This window comes from Xiphophorus maculatus, chromosome 23 (genome assembly GCF_002775205.1).
Source record: "Xiphophorus maculatus strain JP 163 A chromosome 23, X_maculatus-5.0-male, whole genome shotgun sequence".
NCBI lineage: Eukaryota > Metazoa > Chordata > Actinopteri > Cyprinodontiformes > Poeciliidae > Xiphophorus > Xiphophorus maculatus.
In genome coordinates, this window is record NC_036465.1 from 24,115,022 (window position 1) to 24,142,861 (window position 27,840).

The window sequence follows — 27,840 nt, forward strand, 5'->3', positions numbered from 1 at the left end:
TTACCACGGCATTGATGCATTTAGGACGACTTTACTTGTGCTCTAAGAAACTCCTGATGCTTTCGCAAAACAACGGCTTTGAGATTAAGCTTCACGCAGGTGGAATCTGTCGTAATGAGGCGACTTTTGACAATACATTGTCTCACAATAAAACTGGAGGGAAACACGTGCCACACTTTTCAGTTTTTCATTTGAAGGAACTGTTAAAAAAAAAAAAAAAAACACAGCCTCCTCACAATTATGCTTTTAGTCGTAATATTCAGAAAAACAAAAAAAGTTTAGAGGGTATCGTTACTTTTATGGAGCCCTATAAACATTGCTAGCAAATGGATGGACTTAGCCTTTGTTTGAAGATAAAGAAGGAGGAATATGTTTGACTCCAGCGCATCATTGTGCCTCTCACTCTGTTAATATGCTGTCATGTCTGCAGCTATCTGTCTGAAAAAGGACAGCGAGGATTTGTTAAATGAGTTCCTGTTGCGTTTTTGTCAGGGTAACCCCTCATTTCATCTGTTGCCAGGGCAACTCCACGTTCTTTAGTGGTTGCTAAGGCAACCCTAGGTTGCTGTGACCGCATATTTTCACCTAAGAAGTTCCTCCCAAATCCAGCGAGGGCCGGAACTCTGCACCAACTCCCACATAAAGAGTCCAATGTAGCAGAGAGGAGACATTTAAACGGCAACAATTAAGAAAGTGTAACCTGTCCGCCAAGCTAATCTGTCCTTAAGTCACTCGCTCAAGTTTGTGTTTAGTCTGTCCTTCAGTGTCTGGAAGTGCAGTTGTGTCTTTTTCCTCCAGATAAAAGTTGCCAAGGCCAGTTAGGGCTGTTTGTGCTCACAGACCCTGCAGACACTGGGACGGGGGAGCTCCGCCCGCCTCCCCAGCCTGTCAGCACAAAGACATAAACAGCAGAAATAAGGCCTTCTATCCTCATAAAAGCTACAGAGCTGAACCACAGAAAGATGGCCTCTCACATGTCCATTCCCCTTGGACCGAACAGGGACAGGAGGGACATCCGGACCTTGACGCAGATTAAAGAAGGGATGGGTTTCTCCTTCAGTCTGTCCGGTCAGCTAGAGGCAGGTAGGAGAATGCAGCAAGCCTTTCAGTGTTGACACCATAACTTGAAATTATTCATCTGAGACGCCTCCTCATCTATTCAAAAGAGCAAAGAGAATTGCTCTTGTTCCAGACACATAAAGTCAAACTGCAGCAGTAGCTTTTAAAATGCCTCGTCTTCATCCCAGGGTTCCAATATATGCCTGGGATGAGTGGATTTCTGCTACACCTTTTGGACAATTGTATGCTGAAGAGAACAGGGATATTCCTAAGTATATAAATGATCAAAATTAAATAAAAATACAAATTAAACTTCTGGTTTTTAATGCTTCTCTTTTGTATTGTTTTTCCAGAAAGTGCCATTCATTCTGCACAGCTGCCCAGTCAAAAATACATACTCATCTCAGAGTTAAAATATTTCCTGTGAATTAGGCATTTTTATGCTTTTTAAACTCTTTATTAGAATAGAGTGAAAAAAAACACTAAGGGATCAACAGAGGCAGCCATTAAAGAACTCATTCGGCTTCTTTTGGCGGTAACTTCGTTCACTTGGAAAACAGCTTTCCTCTATTTGCTACAGTTACACTTCCTGCTACAGGTGCGCCTCTACCGCCACCTGGCGGCTCATGAGGGAACCGGAAAGAGCGCACCAGTTTTACTTTCCAAACGGCTTTGTATAGCTCTTTTTATGCCGACATTGCACTGCCATAAACACGCAACAATCCCGAATAAACGACCAGACGCTGACATTTGAAGTGCTCTTGGAAGGAGGAACGAAACTGTTAAGTCTACACCCATAAAACCAAAAATAAATCCAGGTGACCCATATATAGTTCTGGTCATAAGAGGGTTAGCGAACTATGGCCATTGGGGTTTTGATCTTAATCCCCAGACACAAATAGTCTGAAAATGATTCGTGGCTTTGCCTAGAACTTGTTTGTTTTTGTGCAATTTATGAATCTTAGGGCACCTTACAGAATATGTCCTGACTGCTGAGCTCCATTAGTCGGAGTGGCGGCAACAGAACACCTTAAGGTTTCATTTGGAATGACGGATATATTTCACTAACTTGGCGTGAAAATGGAAAGTAAACATAACTTTAGGGAAAATACAGATTTCTTCTACAAGAAGTGCTCTCAACACCCCTCATTGCTATGCAAGCCAAAACATTCTGGAAATTGGGGGGGAAAAAAGAGAAAAAGTCCAGTAGAAAGAATTTCATCCTTAGACATTATGCAGTAAAGTATGCTAGTACACTAGCAGCAAGTAGAAGTGCCAGGTAATAAAGAACACAGAGGTTCATTTCAAAGGCCTGGACTTAAAATGCTGCAGAGTTTCACTCTCCACATGTAATTACTGACCCACCATTCTCAATAATAGAAGTCTGAAAAATGTGGAATAATCAACCAGTTTCAATCTGGCACTCTAAAAAAGAAACTCCAGTGAGTCCAACTAGCTCACTATGCATGGCCCAAAACTAGGACAGTACATTGGATTCAATGAATACAAATGCATGCCACAGGTTTAAGGTTTCACTTAAAAATAAAATAAAAATGCAGCCCACATCTGCTTTTCCTTCCACTTCTAAATTAAATAAGCTCTAAATTTATGACACAGAAGTTTGAATCTTGTTTCTGTAACGCGACAAATTGTGAAAAAGTTCAAAGGGTATGAATACAAATGTGTTGTGACACGTCAGAGCAAGAGAAGGATTCCTGGAAGGCATTCAGCTGCCCCTGCTTCCGGTCCAGCTTTATTTATTTATTTATTTATTTATTTATTTATTAAATGCAAAGAAAGGGATAGAAAACCAAATATAGATTTTTGTATTTCACTAAAAGATTTGGCAATTCTACAAAGAACCGACACTATTTAAAGATGCAATGCAAGGAAATTAACCTGTGTGGTCAAAATCCGGTTAATGGTTTTTCAACTCCTATCGAGTCTCTTGTTCTTGGAAAGGTTTCAGTGAGCTGGTATCAGAGGACCCTCGCGTGTCCGCACCCATTTCATCTGCGTCTTCTGTGTGCCCCGACAAGTAAGCGGAGCTTCTTTGTGGGTTTGAACAATGCCGTAAATCTGACAGGCTGCCATCTGCGGCGGAGCCTCCTGTCTAAGCATGGGACAGTGAGAGCACGCGGGCCGGGCGGGGGCAGCTGACCGGATTCCCCTAAAGCCCCCCGCCGACGGCCTCACAGCTGACGGTTACTAAGTTAGAGGAATCAGGAAAGAACAACAACAAAATAAATCAATCAAAAGGGTGAGTTTATATTATTCACTCAGTAAGATGTTCTTGTCCACTCGATGAGGTGATTCTTTATTTTGGTTTTATGTGGCGAAGGAGGGAGGAGTCAGTCATGCTCTCAAATCACAGTGTCATAGCTGTATCACCTTTCTAATTATAAACCTGAGCCTTCACTCTCCCAGAATGGAAGTTTAGCCAGGCCCCTGCGTGGCCTAAAATTAGCCCCCCAATGGACCCCCACTAGTAAGAAGCCTCTACCACCCATATTGTTAACACGCACACACATGCGCGCGCACACCCACACACACACACACACACACACACACACACACACACACACACACACACACACACACACACACAACGGGCATACTGCACTTTTTACAACTCACTTCTTGGAGGACCTCTCTGTCTTTGCTTCCTACTTTAACAACGCCAACATCAGTGGGGCTAAAAGCAACTTAAGGTAGGGGTCTCGTCTCTTCTGAGTAATCTGTGAAGTTTATGTTCTACTGACACACACACGCCCACAGAAAAACAAAAAGGAAGCAATCAAGCTGTTCACCGTGAGTAAATCAAAAATGATTTGCAGATGAAGTCGTCCTGACCCCTCCTTTGCTCGGAGTGTCGCGATGGCCGTGGGCCAGCCTGTCAACATGAGTCTGATGGACATATCGAAGATCTTCTCCCTGCTCCAGCCCAAGGAGGAGGACGAGGACGGCGAGCAGGCTCGGGCCTTGAACGACGCCGTGGGCGCCGACGACGCAGCTCTGCTCTCCGAGCTCCTCGCTCAGGAGGAATACCGGCGGTGCATCAACGCTCCGAGCGGCTGGGGGGTCCCGGTGACCCCCCTGCGCACCGCCGCTGCCCTCGGACGCCTGAGGTGCCTGGAGATCCTGTTGGGGCACGGGGCGGAGGTTTGTCACCGTCGGCGGGTGTGTGTATTGCTTTTAATGACATAAATCGCATGCTGCGCTGTGCCGCCACCGGTCAACCCAATTAAGAGAAAACACTCAAATGGGAAAAGAAGTTGGCACCGATCTCCGGATTTATTTTGTGTATTTTAAGCCCACCGCGATAAATAATTTCACACGAGTCGTGAATCAAACGTCTAAGTATAGCGGCGTGCGTGGCGAAGTAATTGCTGCACTTTGTTTACCGAGTGCCACTTCATACCAAAAAGTACAGTCGTCTCGGATGCCTCGGCTCACCGGGGTTATGTTTGGAGCAACAAAAGCAAGAAAATAAATCATTATTTTAAATAGCCGGTGCATGATTGGTTGAGGAATGCAGTTTAATTATATGTCATATTTTTTGCGCGGAAGTTGAAAAATGAACCAAAAGCTCCCCAGAAGGGAAAACTATAAATATAGTTTGACCTCAGAATCAAATAAGCTGCCTTGCTTTGAAAAGTATTTGCAGCCTATGCAAAAAGAAACTTCAAAAGATTCTTTGTCTTTGCTCTAAGTTGCAGCCTGACTTTAGAGGGGGAGGAAATATTAAGTAAAACCCACTTTTTTGTTCTTTTTGTTACGTTCTAAAGTCATTCCCTCGACAGAAACAGAGTTGCCTTGATTCTTTTCATGCGTGTTGCATGAATGCCATCCTGGGGGCATCTAAATGCTCGCTCTCACAAAACGCTGCCTGTTTCCACACAGCTCCAGTCTCCAGGCGAGCTTCCGCCTCACAGAGCGCCCCTCCCCCACGCCTTCTTCTTCTTCTTCTTCTCTCTTTTTTTTGTGTGTGTTTTTTTCCCCTCAACTACATCAGGCTTAGCAGCAGCAACAATTAGCAAACACCTGGTGGAACTGAGAGTCTGCTGAGCGGTATTCGTTTGCAGTCGCATACGAGGACGTGTTTAAAGGGGCAGAGCGCCGGAAAGAGTAGAAGCTTCTTAAAGAGACAGAGGCGCAATTTCAAGGCAGCCAATCTCAATGCCAAATGTCTTTTTAGGTCGTTTTTGATATACAAGTCGTTTTGAAGGTAACATAGCTGAACGACTGTGCTATGAAATGACACCTGGATGTCGGTTTATATCACAATGTGCCTCTAAAATACATAACCGTCCCTTTAAATGGTGTTACAAAAATATACAAGTAGAAGGAAAAATCTTCAAAATGTGGCTTTACGTTTGTATTAAGGCTCCCTGATACCCCGAAATTAAATTCAGTGCAACTGTGTCCAGACTTCTCATAAGTACTTTGGAAGCTCCTTCATTTTACATGTACATTATTAGCTAGCATAGCAGTGCAGGGTTTCCCCCTGAAAACCTGCTAGTCCCGGTGGTATTAGCAGTCATCCAGCGGCCCACCGTGTTTTTGAGTTTTGAGACAGGAAATTTGAAAATATGACCAGATTATACCTGCACACCAACTACAAAGTCTTAATAAAGGCACATTAAAAAAAACACAATTACAGTAAATATACATATTTTGCACTTCGGTTGTTAGCATGTCGACCGGTAAAGGCAGGAAGTGGTTGCAGAGTTTTCATTCCCCCTATATGTTCACATAATGACCCTGCTGTGTTGCCATTGTAGTTCTATCCGTTTCACCAAACAGACACTATCACTGTTACAGTTCCATAAATAAACCTACAAAAAAACCAAACAAACCTGGTGGGGCGGGGGCAAGTAAAGCCTGGTGGCCAGCCAGGCTTATGATACACTAGGGGAAACCCTGCAGTGCTAAGCTGAGCATATAATTTAGAAAATCTCACCTGTTTTTAGGAGGTAAAGTTGAGCTTGGAGTCATTCCCAGATCTAAAACTCCCAACTTTAGAGGTGAATGGAAAGCAGCAGACCGGCAGGCAGCAACACTTGTTTGTCCCTTGTCCTCTGTCATCCTCTTCCTGTTTGTGACGGGTATTCTCAAAGGCTTCCTCACTCTGATTCTCTCTGAGAAGTTCCTGATAAACCACAGATCACAGGGTTTTTGAATAGCTCATCATTTAGGAGAGGTTTTTTGTTGCTGTTGTTGGTTTTTTTTTTTAGCTTTTTATCTTAATGAGCTTCATTGTATTTACCTTGGAAAGAATCAATAGCGAGATTTCTTTCTGTGTACCAAACCTGTGGCACAGTTTGAGAACAATGTGTGTTCTGCATGACTTTGTATCCACATCCCTACAAAGTGAACTGATTAGTTAGAGCCAACACTCCCGGTGAGTGAATCAGCAGTTGTGCTGTCCTCGCTGGTGACCATTAGCTTAGCATATTGTCCCCTCATTAGAAGCTCATTGTGCTGTGGAAGCCTCTCAATGAACTACATTTTTCCCCCCCTTTTTTTAATTGTAACAAGCTGCCGAATTCTTGGCTTTATGCACAGCGCTTGCGCAGACTAAACTCTCCCCAAACTTGGACAAGCTGAAGAACTACTAAAACTGTTCACTTCGATACTGCATGCAGTTGGCAGGTATGGAGCTGTGCAGCACAAAGTTTCGGACTGCTTCAGTGTGTTGCATCTTTAATCAGGTATTTCTGACAATAAACATTTTATATTTATCAAATGCAGGTTTTGTTTGTCGAGAAATCCATAACATTTTGGCAAAGCGTTTTTTTGATGAGTTTGGAGGTGTTTCCACCAATAATTTCAGTGTTTTGATCCCTTAGATATTTTGTCGTTTCCTTTTGCCTTGCGGCACGGAGCTCCATTGTGCCGGAAAAATCCGTGATCATCATCAAATTACTCCCGGACCATTGAGCAAAGTTGCTCTTGGAGGACATTTTGATCCCATTCCTTACTCATGGCAGATTTAATAGGCAAAATCATGAGTGAGGTCACTCTCTCGCACATAACAAGAGGCAAGCCCAAACATAAATTGTCTGAAGGCTTCAGTGTTAACGCTAGCATTCACCTTTTTCTTCCACAGACAATCATTTTCCCAGATCCAGAAGACAACAATCCTTGTGTGTCCTTCTGTATTTCAGCCTGTCCCCTCCATGTTTTTCTCCTTGAGGAAGAAACACACTAATCCTTAGTTAGCCCTTTAGCTGCCACATCTTTACCCGTCTACTCCTTTTGTTGCAGAGCAATGACGGCGTTTTCTTCAAGGTAACTGAGGTTAAAAAAAAAACAAAAAAACGATTGACTTCAAACACAAACCAATCACATGTTCCAAAGCAACTCTTTGACCTCACCATGCAGTCACTGAAGTGATGCCAAGAGGTCATTTAGGGACAGGGTCAAAGCAGTTTAAATCAAGCTTTCTGGATTGGGTACAATTTCCAATTTCACAAAAGGGAATAATTAGAATCACCCTTTATAGCAACCTAGACGCAACTCAATCAACTCCCATAAGAACTGAAGGTTATTTCTGTCAGTCTCTAAACGTTTGGACATTACTGTATGCTACTATACGACTAAAGACAAATGGATCATAAATCATATTTCTGGGGGGAAAAAAATCCTATGAAACAACTTAATAGTTCCAGATAATTGGTTATATTTTGATATGTATGCTTTGAAAGGGCCGGTTGTTCCAAAATGTATTGATAAAACCCATTAACAAATTGTTAAAATATTAATAAATAGCAGCACCTGCATTCAATAAGTAACTTTAACATTCTTTAACTTCTTAAAATTAAATAATATTATTCACATTGAGCAGTCCCTCCACGATTTTGTGATTTTTATCAAAATCGTTGATATGTGGTGCTACTGTAGAAATATTGGCAACATTTGCGCTTGTGTTTGATGGTAAATGTCACTTTTTGTTGGTGGCCACGTAAATCCCGGATTATAACTTGACATCAAGTAAGTCTGAAGCAAAATTGTAGTAGAAGTAAGAAATGCTGCCACCTGCAGGTGAGCGTTAGCATCTCTTATATCCAAAGGTTAGACCATTTTCGTGAAAGATTTGCTGTAAACTCAGTTGTGCGAAAACGCTCCTTCATTGTATTACACTTCGCTTCGTGCAGAGGGTCTGGGCTCTTGACCGTCGAGAAATTATTTCTTTCTGGAGGTATATATTGTGTTAAGGCTTTGAATTTTACCCAATAGCTAACTGTTGCCCTTGAGGTATGCTCCAGTTCAGCGTTATAAGCTTACCTGAAATTGCCAGCGCCGTAAACAATCATCCTCCATTGTGAAGGCTGTGGATGTTAATCAAACATTTTGGAAGCGTAGCCAACACTGACTAGACGGTTTTGTTCACTTCCTCCAATGTGTTGCTAAAACTTCTTCTTCTTTAGATTTTAATGGCAGCATGTGTCCATTAGTGTTGCACTACTGCCATCTCTTGGATTTTAATACTTACCTTTTCCCAAATTCTCCTAATGAGACTAGTATATTTTTATGTGTATGTGTATATTTCCTTTTTATTGCTAAAACTACAGACAGTGCTGAAAATGAACGTCACCGTTCACAACCTCTTCTTCTGTTCGCTGATTGGCCCGGTAGAAAATCTACTGGAGGAAATCCAAGTGAAAGGGGGAAAAGCCCAGACTGTACTGTAAGGTCAGGCTTGCTAGCCATTACTGGCGGACGTCGCATCCTTACTGTGGTGAATCGGTGTGTGAATGCAGGGCTTCAGTTTTATGCTTGCTCTACCCTAAAAGAACTGAATTTCCTCACAGAAAGTAACATTGCCCTCCCCCTTCCTTCAAAATCCAGATAGACGTTTTGGATGTGAAGGCCCAGACGCCTCTCTTCACAGCTGTGAGTGGGAAACACTTGGACTGCGTGGCGGCCCTGCTGAAGGCGGGAGCCGACCCCAACGGCAGCCAGTACAACAACTGCTCCCCGGTGCTGACCGCCGCCAGGGAGGGTGACGTAGACATTCTCCGGGAGCTGCTGCGGTTTGGAGCCGAGGTGGACGTCCGGCCAAAGGTCCCCGAGTGGGCCACCAACGCCACAGCCTGCAGAGGGCCCCTGTACATCTCAGCCGTCTATGGACACCTGGGCTGCTTTAAGCTGCTCCTGCTACACGGGGCCAACCCCAACTATAACTGCACGGATGAGAAGATGCTGGCCAGGATCAAGCAACCCAAGACGGTTGTGGAGGTGTGTCTCCGTTACGGCTGTGGGGTGGAGTACATTCAGCTGCTCGTAGACTTCGGGGCAGACGTCTATCTACCTACACTCATTATTGACAAAACTACAAAGCAGAACGAAGCGCTACTGCTGCTGCTCAGAGAGAGAGGTGAGTCCGATACATGTAGCTTCTGGTATGACTAAATTAAATACTTCCTTCTGCAAATGGTTCACAGTTGTCATTTTTACCCAAACAGTTTGTCCCAAAACACTGATGTCACAGACTCGGCTGGCAATCCGAAGACACATCCCGTTTGCCGACAAGGACCCTGCAATAGACAGTTTGGACATACCTCTGGTCCTGAGGAACTACTTAAAGCACATAAACGCTGAACCTGAGTGATTTTAGTCTGAGTTTACGGATTTTTCTGTTGTTCGATTTTGCTTGCTTGATTTTTTTCCTCAAATTTCCTCAGTGAGCAGGACAAGACAAAAACTGTAGCAGCAGTTTTGTCCTGTCGCACTCCTTGAACTTCTCCACATTTTGTAGCTACCACCACACTTTAGTGGATCTTAGTCCGATTTTGAGTGATAGAGAAAAACACAAAAGGGGATAATTAGAATGTGGAGGGGAAAACAGCAATGCGTGGTTTTCTCCATCTTTGACAAATTAAAATGTTAATGTGGTATTGGTTTTGTTCAACCCCTGAGTCAATGCATGGTAGAACCATCTGCTGCTGCATGTTCTACTTTTTTGACAAAAAGTAGAACATGAAGATCCATTTTCACCTTGCTGTCTTGCAAACCCAGTTGGATTTGGTCAAGCTGTAACCGAGATATTCTGGCACAACTTGATTAAAGGTATATAAGAAATACCAGTGTACACATTTCAGAATCTTATTTATGTCGTTTTCCAATCTATCCACAGTCATGCGCTACTTTAATCTATCTCATAAAATAGAAAATATATTGAATAATGTGGTCATAGTCTAGTTGCAACATCTGGAAAAGTTCATTGTTGAAGCATCACGCAGGCTCTTTAGATCTCTTTGTGTGTTTCACCAACTAGGACAAAGGATTATCCAAATGGAGTCCATGTTGGAGGGAAAATGTGTGTAAAGTGTAACACCGTGTCCGGCCACTAGAGACCACAGTCACACAGCACAATGCTTCTGTCCCCATTAGAGGCTCCTCATGGGCAGCTTGGATCATCCAACCACGGTGTGTTTTTGCATCAGCTTCAAGACCCCACTGAATTTGGACCCGACTGAAAAAAAGACATGCGCACCCCCCCCCCCCCCCCCCCCCCCCCACACACACACACAGGCTGTCTGTAGCGCACCAGGATGTCTCAGATCTCCGGGAGCAGAAAAGAAGAAGAAGAAGAAGAAGAAGAAAAAAATCTTGCATCTTTGGACTTCAAAACATCAGGAAGCGGAGTGAACAGCCTACGATTCGGCGTGGCCAAGAGGGAGATACGTTTGCGTAACTCCCATTACTTATTCATCGCAGCAGAGTCATATGCAAGCTACCGTTTGTGGCTGGGAGTGTGTTGATTTTTTAAAATTTATTTCTGTGACGCGATCGTGTTTATCTCATGCCCTTTAATCTTTCCTTTGTAATGTCTCCTGGAGGGAGTGTATCATGTGTTGGAAACGGCTCCTACAAACAGGAGGTGATGTCACGCGACAGGAAACTCAACAACAATGCAACCCCGCCGTCCCCACTCTCTCTCTCTCTCACACACACACACACACACACACTGATGCCTCGACACGACGTTCTGTAGAGGTTTTATTTTCAACAAAAGTACAGCTATATCAGATATGGATTTATTTTTTTTCTTTACAGCGAAGTACAACATATTCCCAGTGCTTCTGATTACATCAAAACATATAATGTACATACAGTTGACATCTCCACTCTCCCATTCACAGTTTCTGGATTGAATAGGCATTATTTTTCAGGTTTTTATCCATTTCTACAACAAATAAAGGCCAGCAAGAAAGAAAGAAAGAAAGAAAAGTAGAAGGAAAGAAAGATAAAGGGGGAAAAAACACTGTTTGCATATGGTGTCAAAAAGATGCGGAGTACATTTTTCTGTGACAAAAAATAAAATAAAATCCGGACCTCAAACCTGATGGTAATATACAATGAAAAGGTTTGCAAGTGTGGGGACTGAAGTCTTCTCGTCGTCACTGAACCACATGAATATATGGCTCGTTGAAGACTTTGTACCCTGACTACTCTGAAACAACACAGGACCCTATAATCAGCTGTGAGGAACTACTACTGAATATTCGGCGACAGTGCCTTGCAAAAGTTTCCAAACGTCTTGTACTTTTTTTCAAATTATGTCACATTACAACTAGAAACTTCTCTGCATATTATTGGGATTTTATCTGAAAGTTCAACACAAGGTTATGCCATATTGAGAAGTGATGAAAGCACGGTACACTGCTTATTATTATTTTTTATTTTACAAATAATTATTTTTTTCAATATGGCCTGCATTTCTATACGAAACCCAGTTCGTCATACAGCCACCTTTTTGGGGTTTCTTGCTGGACCGAGAGCTTTTAAGCAAATGAGCTTAAAACAAATGCAAACATTTGTTTTAAAATCTTGCAATAAATTCTCAATCAGATTTAAACCCCGACTTTGACTGGGCCATTTTTTATTATAGTTTTTTCATTGTGGTTGTCCTGATGTAAGATAAACCTCCACTTCAGTTTCAAGCCTGTTCTGTTTAGCTCCATCCATATTCCCTTGTACTCTAAAACGGATGATGGGAAGCATCTCCACAGCATGATGCTGCCACCACCTTGTTTTGCTGTTGACAGTGTGTGTTATTCTTCGCAAATATCACTACGCACGTTGGCCAAAAGGCTAACTTTTGGTCAGGAGTACATTGCAAATGACAAAGTTTATGGGTGTTGTTGAATAATATATTTCTTTTTAGAGTCTCAGGTTTTAAATTAAAGCATTTTTTTTCTGTATACTGACAAATTACATCAACATAAAAGATGCTTATTATTATTTCATTTTAAGATGCTGTCATTGAATGTAAAGAAAGCTGCTTATTAATATTTTAACAGTTTGTTAATAAGTAGTTTCATCAATAGTTTCTGCTACAACTGGCAATTTGAGGACAGTTGTGATCTTGAAATGGCCCAAAATGAAAATGAAACACCCGCGATTTATTTATGAAGGTTGGCGGGTATCACAGATATGTCTGCCACACCTTTCAGATTTTTATTTGCGCAAGGCATGTATCATTCAACCTCTCAAGAACACAGCACATTACGTTGGTGTATCAAATAAAATCCCAACAAAGTCAATTAAAGTTAGTAGATATAACGTTATACAATGTGCAGAAGTTCAAAATGTTTTAATACTTTTGCTCGGCACTTTGTGCTGAACGTGGATGGCTCAAGTTAACTCTGGACAATAAAAACCAAGAATGACAAAAATCTAAGCGTTCTCTAATGGATTTCTGTCTGCTAACTTGGCTTATATGGGCAGAGAGACAGAAAAAATAAAAAACAGACCTCAAAGTGGACAGATGGCTGTCCTTTAGGACTCCTACAAGGTCAGATTGAAAGATATATAAGCATAAACAAACCCAATATATACATTATTTAAACTGTTTGGCCCAAACTTAATGACCCTAATACTGATAGCAATAAATAGAGTAGTAAATTTTCCATGTCAAGTTATTACTTAAACTAGAGAGAATGATTTGAATGGGTGGATCTAGCTTTAGCTTGTGTAAAGAGGAGGGGGGGGAGATTCCACGTGTTTTCATGTCTTCTGCTCGACTACAAATCTATACACGAAACAGCCGCGATCAGCGCTAACTCCTATTTGGTTCACTGTTGTCATAGAAAAATTATACCCGTTTTGCCTCCGCTTGATGATGGCACTCCAAACAAAACACGATAAAGTCAAATAAAAATAACCAGCAGTCTGCAGCGTGAAAGAAAAGCGTGCTAAACGAAAAGCTACGGATTAAAACACCCATTTTTATCTGGGCACGGAGACCATCGGTGTCTGTCGTTTCACCTAACAGATGTTTGATTCAGCATGAGAGACTGACATGCTGTTCTAAGTGGCAATAAATAAAAAAAACAAAACAAAGCACAGGCTACAACTTCGGAGCGTGAAGTGAGCAGCACACAGGTGGACAGAGAAAACAACTCCCTTTAGTGAGATGGCGTGGCTTCACGAATGAATGGTTCCGCTATGAGAGGAGGGGAAAGAAAGAAAACAAACAAATAGAAGAGAAAAGAAAAGCGTTCGGAAGTTCGATGAACGTAAATAATCCGTTAAGAGTTGCCTTAAGTCTCATGCAAAATATTGGATGCCACAAGCATGCATTTACCTGGGTACTGAGGTCTACCGCACGCTAGAACTGGAACAACATTCGTCTCCAACGCAAAATATCCAAATATATGATCTGTTCTTTTTACACTATTTACAGAGTGTAGCAGATAAAGTTAAAATAGATGACTTCTTTCCATTCATAACTCACTATTAATAATATACTTTGAAAAAGTCTAACTTGAGTAATGTGAATCGGTTTCCTACTCTAAATTCAAATCAAATCCTCTTTCTGCGAGATACATAGATAACAAAATGGAACTCTACGTAGCTGGAATTAGAACAAACTTCCTCTCTGTGCAAGTTGATTGCAGCTATGTGAGTGTAATACAAAATAATAACAGTAATAAAGTGTTTCAAAGTGTTTCAGTCAGACAACACTGTAACTACTGGAGTGGGTGGTGGTGGGGAGGGAGGGAGGGAGTAGAAAGGCCTGACCAATTGTTGGATTTGTTGGAGTTTTGGTGCACTGGGAGTTGGAGTCGGGGGTTCGGTGGGGTGTGCGGGGGGAAGAGGAATTCCCAGTGTGTGGACGAGAAGAAAAGAGAAAGGAAGAAATGCACCGAAGGGAAAATACATGACTAATTCAAATCTGCCAGTGAAAACTGAATAGATAATCACTAGTGGAATGCTGGAAGGCACTGTTAGATAGCATCTCTCTTCTCCGCAGCAGAACGGGCCAGCAAGTGATTGTGCATTTGTGTCGTGCGTGTGTGTGTGTAGTTGTGTGTGTGGTGTTGATCTGACGGGGCGGTGAGTAAGGGGCGAAGAGGGTGGTGGTGGATAGGTGTAGCACGGGACCTGAGGTTATCATGGCCTGGGAACCATTTCTTTTTGCTGTGCCAGGCATGAGAGTCAATCTTCCAAGACAATCTCACTGGGAGCCATCTCTACAGACACCAGCAGCCGACTCACCCCTTTCTCAACTTCCTTTACTGAAACATAAATTGCACGACATACAAAGCAAGCCTAAGGTCTTGTTTCCGATAGGTTATAAGGCCTGTAAGAAGGCAAACAAAATGACATAGAACAATATTTATCTCTTTCATAGCACACCGTAAATGAGTAGTGAAGATATATAATGATATATCACATTGCACAATTGTCATACTGTATATGCACTGTCCATCAGGTGGTAGAATCCAACACAAAATGTAGGTCTGAGGTCAAAACATGATCACACAGCATGGACAGATGGTTCACTTACATTCCTAGAGTAGAATTACGCCTTCGTGATGAGTGTCAATTGTTTTTTTTTGTTTTTGTTTTGCTTTTTTCTTTTCCCCTCCTCAGATATCCTCCCTTATCTGAAAGCCTCGCCAGAAGGACGGCGAGGATCTCTCTCCCAAAGCAGCCGCAGGGACTTTGTTGATTAAACAAATCAATCTGATCGGGGATCGGTCCTTTGTAAGTCACTTAACGGTTGCCCGAGCTAACTGCCAGAAACATGGATCAGATTTGGAAAGTGACGTGAAGGAAAGGGGAGTTGGGTGGGAAGATTCAAAGTGTTAAGAGATTAATGAATCTGTCAGGAGGGACGGTGCATGCTACAGATTAAATACACCTTTTCGTTCCCCCTCCCATCGTGGTATTGACTTTTTAAAAATCCGAACAAACTCCGAATGTCCTTAACCAGTGCGCCGGTTGGGGTCCTGGCTAATTTCTCCACTCTGTAGCATTGCATATTTGTATCCCTTGTACTGAAATAAGAGCAGAAGAACTCAGACTGGATATATTTAACAGTGTGAACACTACAAAATCAACTCAAGAAGTCCGTTTTTTTTTTCTTTTGTTTAGTTTTTTTTCTTTAGAGTGAGATATATACTGTATATATATATTTTTTTTGTTTTGTTTTTTCTTTTTGGACCTTGGCCGATGCATCAACTTGACTTTTACTGCTCATTTCTGGAGGTAGGCTGTGCTCTTTACCAAACACCCAGTAAGCTGCCAGCACAGTGCTACAGGGGTGGTCTCTGGGGAGAGTGGCGGTGGCGGTGTGGGGGGCTGTGACGCAAGGCAGGTGGACCAGACCCGGCCTATCTCCTGCTCGCAGACGGCTCATCTGAGCGGGACGCGCTGAGCATCTCCGTGAGCCGATGTGAATACCCTGCCACGAGCAGTTGGCGAGAGGATGTAAATATTCTATTGATGTTCCGACTATTGATTTGTTCCCTGACCTGTCATATCATGGCCAATGGCAGGTTTCCAAAAGAATGAAACTCTTCCTCTGTGAGCCACCGGCTCACAAGAAGCTGAGCAGGTGGACCGGGAGATAGAGAGGACAAGAGGAGCAGGAAGGGAAGGCTTTAAAAAAATAAAAATAAATAAAACGAAGAGGGGTTTTCATAAGTAAGGGATCCGTCTGGGATTGTCGAGCTGGGCGGGTCCCGAGCCCATCGGGTTCCCGTGTCATCCGTAGAGCTCACATTCAGAGGGATCGCGGCGCGGCGAGGTCTCGCTCCCACGAGGACCGACCCTACTTAACCTCGAAGGCTAGCTATTTCCAGATGATGATGATGATGACGATGGACGATGATGGGCTCAAAACGAAATCATTTAACAATCTTAATAACTCCAGAACATTCAGAAGGTGTGAATGTGTAGAATCGGAGGGATAGAGTTTGTGACAGCAGAGTCAGCTGGAGAAGAAGCGTGATGACGTTACTAACAAAGAAGAATTGTTGTAAAGGTGTGTCTTTTTTTTCTTTTCCTCAATTTTGAAATTCAAGTCTCAAAGTCCTCTCGGTGTTTCCGATCAAATCATATAGTAACATTGGTTCTTAACTTCAGAGTCTCCTGTGTGTTTGTGGTGGTTGTATTTTCTTCATCATGGGACGTAATCATCCAGTGTTTAGTGCTTCTAAGAAAAATAGCTGGTCCTTCAGAAGAGTCTGTGTTTATTTCTTAAATGGAGCTAATCTACTAAAATTCTGCCAGAAAGGCCCCTGGCCTCTTTTGGATTGACTGAATTCAAAAACTTCTCCTTGTGCCATGTCCTCCGTTACCTCATACTGCCCCGCGCTGAGGGGGTCCTGCGGGGGCGGGTATGAGGGGGGCGTGCACCTGTTCACACCTGGGAAGGCGGGCGCAAATAAAAACAAGCAAGGGGTTCAAGGGATTTTGGGGGGTGGGGGTTGAAATAGGGGTAAGGAAGCGGTGCAGATCACAAAGCAGAAAAGAGAAGAAGAAGAAGAAGAAGAAGAAGAAGAAGAAGGGAGGTAGCAAAGGGGAAACATCATCAGTTTCATGTATGAAACAGGCAAAACAACTAGAGATGCAGCGATAAACCGGATGGTGGCCAGACTGTCCCGAAACAGAAAAATCCAATCGTTTTCCGATGAGTGAAAGCAACACTCGAACGCAACCGCATTGTGCTGACAACGAGACTACTCAGTGTGGACGCTGTTACTGAATGGAGGAGACCCAAACTATATTCGGTATCAGACAGGTGTTTAAGTATGGAGTCAGAAAGAGTAGATTGAAAAGACAAATGTTTCTTCAATTTCAAAGAAAAAGACAAGTTCAAGAGGGCTAGACCTCTTTTATTCTTTCAATCTTTTGGGTCTCATGCTGAGTTTTGAAATGTTGGTGCATTTTTGAAAATCACATTGTTGAAGTAAGAATCTGCATTTTATGTATCCTATTGTTAATATACAATGCTGAACTCCATAATTATCTCTCTTTGACCAAGAAATAATAGCAAAAGCCTGTTTTACGTGACTGGTCTGTTATGTGGTACTGTAATATCACCTCTGCTCCTAATAAAATAAACTAGAAAAATGGTCAGCTATCTCTATATATCTATGATTCATACAGTTTTCAAGTCAAAATGTCACACTGTTTCAGATATGAATTTGTTTTGAGGCCAATAAAGCTATTAAATTGTACATTTCTTTAATTTATGCTTTTATCCATGGGCTCTTTGAGAGTAACTACAATATTCAATGTACCGAAATGGTTTGTAAACTCGAACTATTAAAAAAACAACACTGAATTTAAAAAATAATTAATTGATTTAGCAATGTAAATAAAGCCTGAAAACATGCAATTTTACACAGAGATATCAGAATCGACTAAAACTGCTGTCGTCAGGTTCACGTTTTACACAAGTCGGAATTTGGCCACCAAACTTTTACCGGTGCATCTTGGACAACACAACATCAAGACATGCTTCACACTGAAAACAGGCACGCAGGCGAACAAGATTAGCTACCAGTTATCATTCCTGCATATTTAATCTTGATACGTGATACACTTTGGTCAAAACGACAAAAGCTGAATCGGCAGAAATGTGAAATTCAGCTGTAGCGATGACACAGTGGAGGACGGCGATGCTATTCAGACAAACTGAGGCAGCACAACGGGAGAACTGACAGGTTCCACCTGAAATGATCAAAACACCAGGCATTTGGAGTTTGTTCTTCTGAGATTGTTGTCTGCGCCTTTGTTTGAATAGCACCGTTTGACACTTACACGCACCACACACACACACACACACAGGTGGAGAAAGTAGAGCCAACAGAAAGCATTTTAATATGCACTAATCTACAGTCTACGATGTCGTTGAGCTACAGTCTACAAGCATCACAGCTATGCTAGTAGGGATAAGGAATCAGAATTTGAAGATGAAATATTAAAAAGTTGCCATGGCATCTTAGCAAAAAAAATCAAAGAGATGAGAAACGGTGTCTTCTGTTTTAGCAGTCGGAGAGGTTGGATCTATTTGTGTTAGTAGAGGCTGTTTATCTTGGATTGTCAAGATAATGCTTGTAAACAGATTGGACAGTGATTGCATGCTCCAGTGCCAACGTTATAAACACAACACCTTCCAATGCTGCTTAGCAGTTGCCATGGCATCTTATTGTGCTAGCTCTAAGGAAAACTCTAATGCATATACCTTTATCATTTTCAAACCATGTCCATACAACATGGCCCTCTTTCTCAAGATGAAATCTATAAATGAATCTGAAATTCAAGAAAGTACTTCACCTTGTGCCAGCCACGTACACATACAGCACTTAGAAACAGACAACATTTACTTCTCACAGACATCTACGGGGAGGGGATTCCTAGCATCAGAGAGAACATTCCAGCTCTAGTTATTACTTCATCGATACCTTAAATGGATGGTCATGCTTATCTGGCAAGAACATCAGTAATGGTAAATGTACAAACATCTAGCCTAGCAGTTTAAATGGCTAAATCTTAAAGGACTGATGCCAGCAAGTCAGGGCATGTGGGTGCTCCGTGCAGTTGGAGAAAAAATGGGTTTCTTTGACGTGTTCTTCTGCTACCGAGCTCACCGTTGCATGTTTGGTAGTTATCCCCGTCACAATGACATGGACAAAAAGTGTAGTGCCGAAATCCTCGCTCCAGTTCGCCACGCCGTGCTGTGGCAACATTACGCTGCATTTACAGGCAATCGGAAGCTATACCAAACGCCTTTTAGCTCAGAGAGGGAGAGAAACGCGTCTAGAGTGCTACTATTAATGGCGTCTAGACGAGCGTGACACAGGACCCACATGTCCTGAAGACTGGGATCATCCTTTAAACTTCATGCAAACAGCCCTCTGTCTTTTCATTGATGCTTAACGGCTGCTTTTCCAACTTGTACTGCTGACTAACGCTTGACTCAGACGGAAGATGTTAGATATACAGCACCCTCCATGATTGTTGGCATCCCTGGAAAATGTGTGGGAAATGCCCTGAAATAAATTCATGCTTCTTTGCAGGAGAATAATCTCACATTTGAACTTAATTTGAAGTTTTTTAGTGATTGTTTTAAGCAGAATAACCGGTCCTGGAATTGCTTACACCCCTGGGGTTAATAGTTTGAATAGCCTCATTTGCCAATAGGGCAGCAATTTGCCTGCTTACTAAAAATAGGGAGAACATGCAGAGACGGATCTTTGACTACTCCTCTCTGCAGAATCTGGAGCCTGTTGTATATAATCTCCTCTCTTCAGCTCACCTCAGGTTTTCTATAGGACTGAGACGGCTTTGGACAGAAGGTAATGTTAGATTTGTGATTGTAGAACAGGAAAGGCTTTTTTTTTTTGTCAACCAATGGGCATGTGGATAGTGTTCAGTGGAAGTTATGGAGACCTGGTGAGCCCAAAGTGCGTCTCGTTGCTGCTGTACCTTTAATCATTGGAGGGTTTTTTTATTTTTACTTTTTTACTTTTCTTATAATCCAGCTTGCTTTGCATACAGTAAAAATGCAAATTCATTTGCGTCATTGAGACGCTTTGTTTCTCACAGAGTCACTTTAAACTTTTAATTGATGCTCTGATTGTAGATATGTAACATTTTAGGCCAGCAGTTCCTTACTTGTATCAAGATTTTACATTCATTTTATCAAAATTGGTAGGAGTGGCTTAAAAAACACCACAAGATAAACGTAAAGGTCGGATTTTTCTTCCATTTCTCAGTGTGAGATTATGCTACTGCAAAAAAAAAAAGAAAAAAAGAAATTGATTTATTTTAAGGTTTTTCACACATTTGCTACTGGTGCCAACATGAGTGGAGGGCGCTGTAGTACGAGTAACCATAATCTCTTGACTGTTCTGGGTTACTGGGTCCAAGACTGGCCTATTTCCACTCAGAAACAAGGCATGTGTTAAACAGGGTGCAGAAAGTAAAAAAGGAGAGCAGGTTATTAAAGACAGAGTAAACAGCGATGAGAAGACAGAGTAGATCAGTGAGGAGAACAAAACAAAAAGGGAAAATCACCTGGTATCTTCTTGTTGCCTCACCTTTCTGTTTGGTCACCTTTCTCACTGTCATGGCTGCCTGTCGCTTCTGGTACTCCGAGATCTCAAAACCTAAACAACAGCACAGGAATTTGGTCAGACATTAACGGAGATCAATGAGAGCAAAGATTGTCTTTTGCAGAAGCAGAAACAGATTTAAGTCAGAGACAAATCAAACATTTTCTGCAATCCTCATGACGCAACTTTTATGAGTCATTTGTTTCATCCTGAACAGAGTCCAGCAAGTCCGAACTAGTGTTGGTTTATTGCAGTTTTTTTTTGTTTTGTTTTGTTTTGTTTTATTTTGTTTTGCGACTTTATATCAAACAATTGAACCTACACTGGAAGCTACAGCGGGTGTGTGATTACCAATTTTCTCGTCCTCTTGCACCATCTTCCGCTCTTCGTGGAAGGCCCTGAGCCAGCGGATCTTCTCTTCTGGCTTTTTGGCCAGGAAGATGTGGATCTCCTCGCTGTCTTTGTTGAACAACTTGAAAGCGTTCTTAACGCTGACGTTAAAGTCGTCGTCCCGGCCGTCGATGGCGTCCCGAACTTCGTAGCGATCCATGTCGATGCGGCCCTTGTAGTAGAGTATGTCCCGACGTATCAGGTCCTGGTGAAGAGAGAGAAGAGGGTTTCAGTAAGAGCAGCTGCTTATCCTTTAGTCTCTTGAAGGCACTAAATCATGACAAAGCAGAACGGCGAGGTATAAATTGCACACAGGTGGACTTCTGAATTAGTCGCAACGAATTTTACTGGGTTGTGTCAAAGTAAAGGAGGATAAATACAAATGGATACTTTCCAGATTTTAATTTGTAAGTAGGTCTGTCAGGATAACAATAAATTGTCCCACTAAGTCCCAGTAATTATTGTGGTAAACATTAATGTTGTTTTGAAACCATTTTGAAGTATTATACTGATAGAGGTGTAGAGGCGCTGCCTTCCGTGAGGAGAACGTGAGGAGAGTGGTGCGGACAGCAGAGAGGATCATCGGGGCCCCCCTTCCCTCCATTCAGGACATTTCATCCCAGCGCTGCGTGTCCCGAGGCCGAAACATCATCAGTGACCCCTCACACCCCCACCATGGACTGTTCTCCCTGCTGCCCTCTGGAAAGAGGTTCCGCAGCATCCGGTGCAGGTCCACCAGGTTCCGAAACAGCTTTTTCCCACTTGCCATCAGACTGCTGAACTCTTAACTGGACTGCACTTAAAATCTGGTCTCCACTTTATACCTTGCACATATACAGAGCTAAATAACTTATATTTTACTGTCATTCCTGCACTTTATATTTAGATTTATATTCATATTTTATTTTATTCTGGAGTAACCTCACAACATTGGAAGCTCAAAACATTGTCCTGAGCCGTATGCAACGAAATTTCGTTCTGTATACAACCTGTGCATGCAAAATGACAATAAAGTCAGTCTAAGTCTAAGTCTAAGTCTAATGCATGTTCATCCTCTCAAAGACCAATAAACCTTCATTTTGTAACTGGAAGGTGTTTTAAATATTCAAAATAAAACATGACAACCAAAAACAAAATGAAAATAAAAACCTCTTACAACCAAAGTCATAAATAAAGTTGATTATAATGTCTCTGTAAACAAAATATTAATCATCAAAATGGAAATTATTGAGCTAATCTTAATTTTTTATGACATTAATTGATCAGGTGCTTATTACAACAGACGTATTTGCAGCAAAACAGCAAAATTTTAAATCCTGTTTCATTTTCCTCCTGGTTCAGCATTGGACACCTCTTTCTCTTCTCTATCTCATAAAATCCAAAATACAATACGATCTTTTTGAAAACGTGAAAGAGTAAATGCAAATTTGTTCTGCACTCTCCAAACCAAAAAAACAATCCTTTCTTAGCATGAGCCTCTTTACCTTGAAAACAGAAGGCAAACTATTTATTAATTATTAACATAGAAAGATAAATGCAGATCTTGTGTCGATTATTATAATATGCGATGAAGAGGTACAGGAGTACAAAATGCTTCTGCTCTGATGCTACTTAAGGGATGGTAGGGTCTCGAGCACACATTGTACTGACGATGCTAGATATTAAATAATCAGAAAATAGACTGGAATTTATAATTTAGAGCATATTGAGGCAGAATCCACACAGGGAGGAAAAGAACAGTTACATAAAGACCCAACAAAACACCGGGGTTAATTTTGAGTGCCAGAGAGTTTCAACTGAGGGAACTGAAGGGTGGAAAAACAGAAGGACAACATGTCTATTCTCCTTTTCATTTTTTTTCCATGGGTCTGCGCTGTGATGAAACTGTTGCCCCTCTGCCTGCGTTAATGCAGTGATCTGGCTCCTGTGTGGTGTGTGTGTGTGTCCATCTGAATTTGTGTCTCCATCTCGGTGAGTGTATCGAGTCCATCTGAGCGTAAACATTCGTTTGACAGGAAGAATAACAGCCCAAGTGCATTAGAGCCCAAACGACCACAGCTCCCATTTTGTGAAATGCGCCGAGGATTTGAATGCGTCTTCCCAGAGGACTGGTGTGTCTCATGCAGCGTTATGTAATCTATTTTCAACTCCTCACTAAGGTTGTATGGAGTCATACTGCGTTCAAGCATCCCCTCTTCACCAGCCATGTGATACCGCGACTCGCTGGAGCACAAACTGGGGATTTATGTTTTCGCAGCCGGCTTTGTTTACACCCATACAAGCGCAGAAATAAAAAAGAAGTTGAAATAGACAAAAAAAAAAAGAAGAAAAAGCGCTTACCTTCTTACAGAGCACCAGCTGGTGATCAAAGAGGAAGAAGACTCGCTGTTGGCTGCGTCCATACGGCTGATAGATCCATGACAACTCCCCGGTGTAGATAAGCTCAGAGCTCCTGTCTAAAATATCATCTCCCTAGATACAATCACAGAAAAACTTAACTAATTAAAGGGACACTGTAAGTGTACTTAGTACACTTACAGTCAATTTACTAATTATAGCTACACTTTCTCAGCCTTTGGAAGGCACTTATGTAATGGTTTTTGTGGCTCTGAGGGAGCTTTCAGATTTCTGTGCTGTCATAAAATGGGAGCTAGCCAGTGAGTTGCAATTCGAGAAAAACAAAAGCATCAAACATGACCTTTAACTCACTTCCTTTTCTAGGTACTATTATGATTTTCTCTTAAATCAGTACTATCTATTAATATCATCATATAAAAACAGCTTTTGACTGACTTTTCTTTTTGATAATTTCAACATATTTTTACTATAATCTCTTCTCCTTCCTGTGCAGCAGTTGGTACGACAACCCCAGGTAAGCATGGACCAGGTATCAGTATCAAGGTATGCAAAATATTTAAAACGTTACCGATTCAAAACCCTTAAAGTGTTCCATCAAATCATCCCTTTGGTTTAAATCAATTTAATGTGAAGTTAGAAGAAGTGCTAGAGCAATCACAGTTTTCACTGGTTTTATGGAGAACAGGCTAATGTATAACGTGTAGCATATGTTGCTATACATTTGGCTTTTTCAGAAATATTCCCATTTATGAAAAACAAAAACTGCTAAGGCAGATTCTGTGAAAGTATTTTCAGTAAAGGTTCCTTGTAACGTAGACATATCTCATGTCCAGTACAGGAAACTTGCAGCCTTTAGAAACGTAAACCAATCCTCAGAGATGCGACAGGCCAACATCTTGTCAAATGGACGTCCCTATTTTAGCTGCCTTAACTAACCTAACCTGCCTATATTCACTAATATCATATATCCACGTTTTCACTAGATATTGTTTCAAAGTTTGAAGCCATTTTCTTAGATCATAGAGCATATTTAGAACATTTATAGAACAACCACAGGACAAATTGTTGCATTAATAATCCTTGTGTAGATACAGCAGTATCATGGTCCTTTTGCTTGTAGCTTTTATTGTGTATGAGTCTTAAACTTAAGTTTATATTATAGCAATAGTTCATACACAGAAGTGAGTGAAACTAAGTAGTGTTTATTTAGCTAGAACACATAAGAAGAGATTTTCTTTTCAGTTAACTGAACTGGTGGTAGGACAAAAGATGAAGAGGTCTGATTTCTGCTGAGTAATTTTTCAACTTATTTTTTTTTTTTTTTTTGCTCGACACTTCCATCTTCCCCAGCTTTTCCAGTGTGCAACAACACAATTTTGAATCAATAAGCAGACTGGATAAAAATCTTTTTCACGGTGCACATACCTCCCAGTCGAGAACGGAGGCTTGCCACTGGGCGATTTTGTCGATGTTCTCCAACCGCCTCTTCCTCTCATTGATCTGCTGAGTGACGTTCCGCATTACGGCCAAAGCAGCTGCCACGTATCGATAGTCGCTACAGACACAAGGCATGCGTAATTACTCGGGAGTGTTACGGGGCGAAGTTATAGCTCTTGGAGTTTGTCCACTCAAAGACATATTACGCTGCATTTGAGCCAGAGGCAGCGGTAATAAACTCCAGTGAGTGAGTGGGGTAAGTCTGCTGAAATACAGTGAAATTAACACACAGCTATTTAATTTTATTCAGCCGTCTCTTTATTCACAGTAAGGTCTGACAGCATCTATGCAAACTGAGCTGGATTTATCCCTCCGGCTAAGATGCGCTACGGATCCAATCCTCACTTCGCAAGATAACGTGTGTGTGTGCGTGCGTTTGTGCCCCAGTGTTGTGTGAACAAGTGAGACAGACACAGGCCTATATCTGGCAGATTCTCCACAGCTCTCAAACAGTGAAACACTGTGATCTGGCAGGCTTTTCTGGCAGAGCTGGCACCTGTCCCTCTCTGGCTGAGAATGCTTGGTTTGTGAATGACCTGGAGCTGGCGGAGACACGCTGAATTAGTTGCACAGGGTTTCTGTGGGCTCACATGGATGAGTTTGCACATCTGGGAGCTCACATCATGCATTCTGGGAGGGCTTGAGGGTGCATGTGCAAATGTTTACATTGCCCACACCGGCTCCTGCACTGAGCATGTAGTTTGTGAAAATTGTAGCACGTAGCAAAGGAATCTGTTAATATTTACAGTTTGGGTTGCAAAAATCGCTCCTGGAAAGTGCCATCAAAACAAAACGTGGAGTGTGACTTTCAAGTCAAGATGCATACTGTTGACTCTGCATCTGCTTCAGCACAAGCAAGGAGAATTACCGCCTTGGTGGAATGAACTCAACATCTGCGATAGGAGTATCTCAGAACACAACAGCGCATCAGTACAGCTTCTAAACCTATGGAATAACTCAAAAGTGGACAGTACCTGTGGTCTTGTGCTGTGTATTTGAGAAGTTCGGCCAACTGTAGGGGATATTTGCAGATTTTCTGGACAGGGGTGAGCAAGAAGCCGTCTATAGCGATGTCAATCATTTGCTGGAGAAGACGACAAGCCTCAAAGAAGTGCTGATACCTGCCATCCCTCATCAGTTTGCTTAACTCCATGCAGGCATCCAAGTGGTTGTTGCAGTATTCTGAATAGATCCAGAATCCATCTTGCTGCAATGTAAAGAAAGTGAGAGTCATCGTCAGAGGAAATGAGACGGTAAGAACAATTAAGCAGACAGCCGGACTGCCAATATCTACAAGATGGTGGCTGTGGCGTCTAGATCTTTAAGTTAAGGTTAACAACATTTTTAGCTTTAACTGTCTGATGGTTCCCTCAATCTTAATGTTACATTAAGATCCTGAGATAGTTTAGCTCTACTGTAGTTTACGCATCTAGAAATCCGATGGAAATGGATTATTTTTTGCTGGACCATCCCTGATCGACGATCGTCTGGTCAGAAACTGAAAGTCTAATCTTATTTCTTTGTGAATATACCATCTGTAAGATTTAACATGTTGCACTGACTACAACACTCTTCAGTGTGGACACTGTTACTGAGGAAGGAAGCCATTTCTATTTTCACAATTAGTAAACTCACTGCTTTTCTTGCACAAAAGCAACAAGAAAGGAAGCAGTACTTTCTACAGAGGTTGTTACTTTAAAACAAATAACACAAAGATGATCATAATTTAGCTCTGCTGCTCAGTTTCACCTTTTGAGTAGTTAAGGGCTTGTGCTAGCGATGGTAATAACATCAATCATCCCAATAGCTAATATAAAATGCCAAGGAGAGTTGTCTTTAATGTCAATGTTGTAATTATTATGCCTGTGTTTTAAAGTAGCAGTAAAATCCTGTTTAACTGCAGAACTGTGTAGCACAACAGCTCTCTCACAATGATGCTGCTCCCAAATGACAGAAAGGTCTCCTGAAGCTGAACGTATAACATCGAACCAAGCCCAGAAGTCTGGCCTGCAGAACTTTTTTACCTCAGTTGAGGAGCCTGTTTTCTGCAGTTTCTATTTTAAACGGCAGACGTCACTCTAAATTAAATCTGCATGTATCCAGCAACTCATAGACAAAGAATAAAAATAAAATAAATAAAGAGAAGAGCATTCCCGGTATAAACTGAACTTCAAAGTTTTACTGTACTATTTTTAGAAGACGATGTAACATTTTGGAAAAATTATTTCCTCTGTGTTCATAAACCAGCTGCTCTTTTGGTATGGTCAGCGCCGCTCGTTGACTGATATAGGGATTTACACGACAGGCTAAAACGACAGGACGGAAGGACATGAAGGGAAGGCATAAACCAAGCATGAGGCCTTTGGATTATTACAATAAACAAACAACTTTACAATATTACATACAAACGTTTTCCTCTCAATTATTAACCTCTGATTGCTGTTTTTGCTGTGATGTGGTTGAGATAAATTGCTATCTTGTAATTTGGTACACATTACAGTCACTACATGTGTAGAAAAAACAGTTTTAAAAAAAGGATAATGATTCATAATTGTTCATGCAAGGCAGTTGTAGAATATGCTGCAAGATCTTTTGTGATGCAAAGGGTCTGTATTTTTGGTAATCAGACAGAAAATGTGGGGAAAAAAACATCCAGCAAAGGGTGTCAAGGTCAGGGTCAAACCCCAGACAGCGAGCTTAACCACATGCTGCTGCACTCTTATCACTGCATTTGTAGATTTTTAGAAGCAGCTCTGTAATGTTGGATTGTTTTTATTAAAAAAAACCTCCTAAAATATACTCCAGAAACTATATTAAAACAGTTAAATATTCTAGTGATGCACCGATAAGAAAATTTGGGCCAAAATTGATATCCAGTATTAATAATAATCCCCTCACAGTCCTGTGCTGCATCATTATTACTGTCACATACAACACATGCCCTGCCTCTGCTGAGACACAAATGGCAACAAGATGGAAATAAAAATCAGTTGTTAATGTCGACACAGGTTTACTCATTGGACTGATACAGTATGCTAAAAAATGACTAAAATCAGCCAACGCAGATGCTAATGCAAACTTATCATGCCAACCCTCAACTTATATAGAAAGGAGAAGAATTAATCAGAAACTATAATCAGCTAAAATTTGCAACAGAAAGTTTTTCAAA

General features: G+C 41.6%; 3 protein-coding genes across 11 annotated transcripts in view; 1 reads left to right on the forward strand and 2 right to left on the reverse strand.

The window, feature by feature from the left end:
- Positions 1-6,239, reverse strand: part of LOC102236553 (moesin) — a 43,289-nt gene extending 37,050 nt beyond the window's left edge. Inside the window, exon 1 of the mRNA XM_023328575.1 lies at positions 6,023-6,239. The gene's annotated coding sequence lies outside the window, so the exon portion shown is untranslated. The remainder of the gene's footprint in view (positions 1-6,022) is intronic.
- asb12 (ankyrin repeat and SOCS box containing 12) lies at positions 3,634-10,148 on the forward strand. 2 transcript variants are annotated; one of them, XM_014473206.2, is made up of 4 exons: positions 3,634-3,770; positions 3,897-4,239; positions 8,914-9,442; positions 9,531-10,148. In XM_014473206.2, the coding sequence occupies exons 2-4, from the start codon at positions 3,937-3,939 to the stop codon at positions 9,674-9,676; spliced, it is 978 nt and encodes a 325-aa protein (XP_014328692.1). In that variant the 5' UTR covers positions 3,634-3,770; positions 3,897-3,936; the 3' UTR covers positions 9,677-10,148. The 2 variants fall into 2 exon arrangements, with proteins under 2 accessions (XP_014328692.1, XP_023184344.1); XM_023328576.1 differs by having other exon boundaries at positions 3,897-4,221.
- A 462-nt stretch (positions 10,149-10,610) lies between these two features.
- Positions 10,611-27,840, reverse strand: part of arhgef9 (Cdc42 guanine nucleotide exchange factor 9) — a 57,528-nt gene continuing 40,298 nt past the window's right edge. For 6 of the 8 annotated variants that reach the window (XM_023329127.1, XM_023329124.1, XM_005810793.2 and 3 more), the window contains 6 exons: positions 25,646-25,878; positions 24,600-24,729; positions 23,157-23,288; positions 20,778-21,021; positions 20,412-20,480; positions 10,611-16,729 (listed from right to left, as the gene is read on the reverse strand). In XM_023329127.1, coding sequence (XP_023184895.1) covers positions 16,554-16,729; positions 20,412-20,480; positions 20,778-21,021; positions 23,157-23,288; positions 24,600-24,729; positions 25,646-25,878 — 984 coding nt within the window. In that variant the 3' untranslated portion in view covers positions 10,611-16,553. Of the gene's footprint in view, positions 16,730-20,388; positions 20,481-20,777; positions 21,022-23,156; positions 23,289-24,599; positions 24,730-25,645; positions 25,879-27,840 lie in introns of all 8 variants that reach the window. The other 2 variants (XM_023329125.1, XM_023329126.1) reach the window with 2 other exon arrangements.